The sequence below is a fragment of the Rhododendron vialii genome, chromosome 4a (genome assembly GCF_030253575.1).
Source record: "Rhododendron vialii isolate Sample 1 chromosome 4a, ASM3025357v1".
Taxonomy (NCBI): domain Eukaryota; kingdom Viridiplantae; phylum Streptophyta; class Magnoliopsida; order Ericales; family Ericaceae; genus Rhododendron; species Rhododendron vialii.
Window position 1 is genome coordinate 4,026,905 of NC_080560.1, and position 3,560 is coordinate 4,030,464.

Consider the following 3,560-nt stretch of genomic DNA (forward strand, 5'->3'; position numbering starts at 1 on the left):
TGATTCCAGCAATAAAAACAAGGTTCCAGCTTTAATACAATCGGTTCAGCATATGATTATAACTCGAGCAGCTAATCATTCAATTCTAGAAGGAAAAAAGAGAGAGCATAATTCCAGCTTCAAACAGGTAAAAACTTCAGTACTTAATATCCTATCTCGGCACTCAATACAGTTGCTTCAGCATCTTTTTCTTTTCACTTCAGAGTCATCACCAGATAAAGGAATTGGTAAGTCCATAATTGGACTTATTTTCAACGAACTTCAGAGTCATGAATGGGAGGAAGCAGTGAAGAGCGAAACTCAAACGCAAAGAATGCTCAAAGCTTTTAAGCTTCCTGAACCCAAAATTATGGTTAAACAGAACTTGAAGTTGATGTGAGAAACTACATTTGGGGTTGTGCGTGGGCTGGGGATGGAGGGAGGTCAGGGGAAGGGATACTCAGTTTTTGCCTGAGTAATCTGGGTTTGTGCGAGGGCTGAAGCTGGAATGGCATTTTTGCCCTTTGAGTTGGGCATGTGCCATTCACGTGGGTTTTAGCCGTTTGAAATGTTAACGGAAGTCAGCTCTGAGACGTAATAGGTTGCAATGCAAAAGTTGGAGGCTGAAGTAAGCGATTTTAATAGTTTGAGGATGAAGTAGAAAAAATGGTGTATAGTTTGAAGGATAAAAAAAAAAAAAAAAACTCTTTATCACACTGGTACACTTGCCGTGTACTAGTGATCCACAAACCGCCATTTTTTCCTCAACAAGAATAAAAACTTGCCCATTCTGCAATTCTTTGGGAGAACTGATCAAAGAATCCAAAATACCAAGCTTAATCTCTTCTCAATTCATTAGATTCGTTACTTGAGAGTAAGTTCCATTTTCTTTTCCACAAATTCAGAATAAAGGTGAAGGGGTAACTTATTTAATGATTCAACCGAGTACGTAGAAGAAGATGGCACCTTGTCATGGACACTGTCGTTACCATCGATTATCTGATTTTTACAATCTTCAAATTCCCATCTTTTCCATCACCACAGAGTCACAAGATGGCATATAACATCGTATTCTAAGTTTTCTGCGTAAGCAAAGCAGATGTCTAAGGAGAACTCGGATTACAACTCTTTAATGATGAAAGCACAAGGAAGTATATAAACACGGTCCACTTGAAAGACAGAAACAAGGCCTGCTGAAATACAAATAACTGGAAAAAAAAAAAAAAAAGATGTTTACAGAAACAGTGTAAAAGGTAATGATTTCGGTTTTGTGGTATCTGAAGAAAATTATACACCATTCCTATTTATTTGATCTTCGGACTTCTAAATACGCTAGCTGCAGAACACGCACACGAGAACTCTTTTACTGAAGTAAATGAAGAATCAACCAAATGAAGGATTCGATGCTGTTACTACTTATCATCACGAAAAGCAGATGCTAGAATGACCATCCGAGCAGGAAAAGGACACCATTCGGAAGCCCAAAATCCCCAAGAGGCTGAAATTATTTGCGGCAAGATTTTCTCTCTTTATCGTAAAGAATGGTGTAATTCGAGCTACTAACATTTCTAAAATAGCAGAATGTACTATCATCGTATCGGTATACTTCTTGTGTACTCCCTATGCCAGCAACCACCGAATTGTTCACTACAAGCAGAACACCCTGCCCATTCTGCAAATTTTTCAGAGAACTATCGAATAATCCAAAATCACCAGCTTTAACCCTCTTCTTCTCATTATAACCCAATGTCAAATTCGTTACCAATAAGAAAGTTTCATTTCCCTTGTCCACCTCGTCAGTGTATAGGTATAGAGGAAATCGTTTCGATGACTTAATTGAGAAAACCGAAGAAGATGGCAATTTGGCATGGACGCTATCATTGAAGCTGATTGTCTGGTTAACAATCTGTAAATTCCCATCATCCCCCAATATCATAAAGTTACTAAAATCGAATCGTTGGGTTGAATTCGTGGTGATCTTTCCATGGGACGACTTCACCCATCCAACCGACGATACAGATTTATTAACAGTCGTCAAAATATTCCCATTTATACCTGTCAAGTTAGATACCAGGGTAACAACCGCAGGCGATATGTAGTGTTTCAAAAGATGGCCTTTGGTTTTTACCCTCTTCCTGTCCAACCAAACATGCAAATTGGCATCTATGTACCACACATTCAGAGCGTTTGTCACGCTAAATGCAAACTCATGGGTCTTTCCATCAAGTATTGTGCCCAAAAAGGGAGTGACCTCAATATCATAGGAAGGGAGATCAAAAGATCCGATCCCGGTAATAGGTCTCCACAAAAGGGGATTTATCCCTCCGGTATAGATCACGGTAAAAGGCCAAATTGCGCCGACTTCCACGCGGTCCAAAGTGACCACAACCTCCCTAAAAGGCCCGTTTTCAGGCGGAATCGAGAGGTTGTTTGCGGTAATAAAGTTGTTCGGTAAATTGGTATACCAAAACTCATCATCCTCGTGATACGAAACATAAACCTCCAGCACAGCCCTATATGCATTTCGGGGAATCATGAACTTTTTCGACTCTATATCAGTTGAATTTTCGACTTCAAACCACAACCCATCATTCAAAGGTAGATTCCGCGAAATGGGTAAGATCAGATCAGCCCAAGAACCATACCCACCAAAAGAATTGCCGATACTCACTTCAGCAGGATAGAAATGGACCGTCAAGTTCACATGGTACACACCGGTATAAACATTACTAACAATGTTACCAAGATAAACAGCAAGTGTTTGATTACTCATCAACAATGAATAATACCTCGTGATGTCCTTCTTTATCGTCCAAACGATTCCGGTGGCTGTCGGCTCTGCGGTGCAGCTCCGGAGAAGCTCCACGCCACCTAGCCAGACCCCGAAAATGCGATCAAATTGCGTCCCATTGGATGCAGCCTCCCATTGGAGAACAATTTTGGCGAAGTTTTGACACGGGCAATCTGAGGGTGGCGTATAATTGGCAAGAACTGGTGGTAGTCCATATGTGTAGCCGAAATCATGTTGGAGGAGGAGGTAAGAGCAGGGTTTGGTTCTGGGAACTTGGATGGGTTTGGTTACTTCAAAGATTGTGGTAATGTTGGTTTTGGCGAGGTGAGATTTGAGCTTTGGTCTGAAGTGGCCTTTTTTGTGAATGTTTGCTGCGGTGGAGAGAGAGTGGTTCAGGAGGAAGAGAGAGAGGAGGAAGAGGAGGAGGAGAGGGAAAGCTGTCATTGGTGTGGTGTAATGTTGCTTTGCTTCAGACCTGAATTAATGAAGGAGCTATACAATTTGGAAGCTGTCACTGATGTGGTGTAATGTTGCTTTGCTTCAGACTTAGAATGAAAGAGCTATATAATTTGGAAATGGCTTGTCTGCTGTCCAAGTTTGGATTACAGAGGTGCAATTCAAGTGATCGCAACTGTCGGTTAGCGTTTTCAATGGTCCAAATTTGTTTTGATATTTTTACCGGTAAATTATCCGTTAATTGTCAATATGAAAAATTCAGATTGGACTATACATGTTTCTCGGCCGGATCCTAAAATTTTCGTTTGACCAAAAAAAAAAAGAATGAATGAAA

At 40.6% G+C, this 3,560-nt stretch overlaps 1 protein-coding gene across 1 annotated transcript; it reads right to left on the reverse strand.

Moving 5' to 3' along the window:
• Positions 1–1,107: 1,107 nt before the first annotated feature.
• Positions 1,108–3,281, reverse strand: LOC131323401 (peptide-N4-(N-acetyl-beta-glucosaminyl)asparagine amidase A-like). The gene has a single exon (XM_058355172.1). The coding sequence runs from the start codon at positions 3,212–3,214 to the stop codon at positions 1,484–1,486; it is 1,731 nt and encodes a 576-aa protein (XP_058211155.1). The 5' UTR covers positions 3,215–3,281; the 3' UTR covers positions 1,108–1,483.
• Between the last annotated feature and the right edge of the window lie 279 nt (positions 3,282–3,560).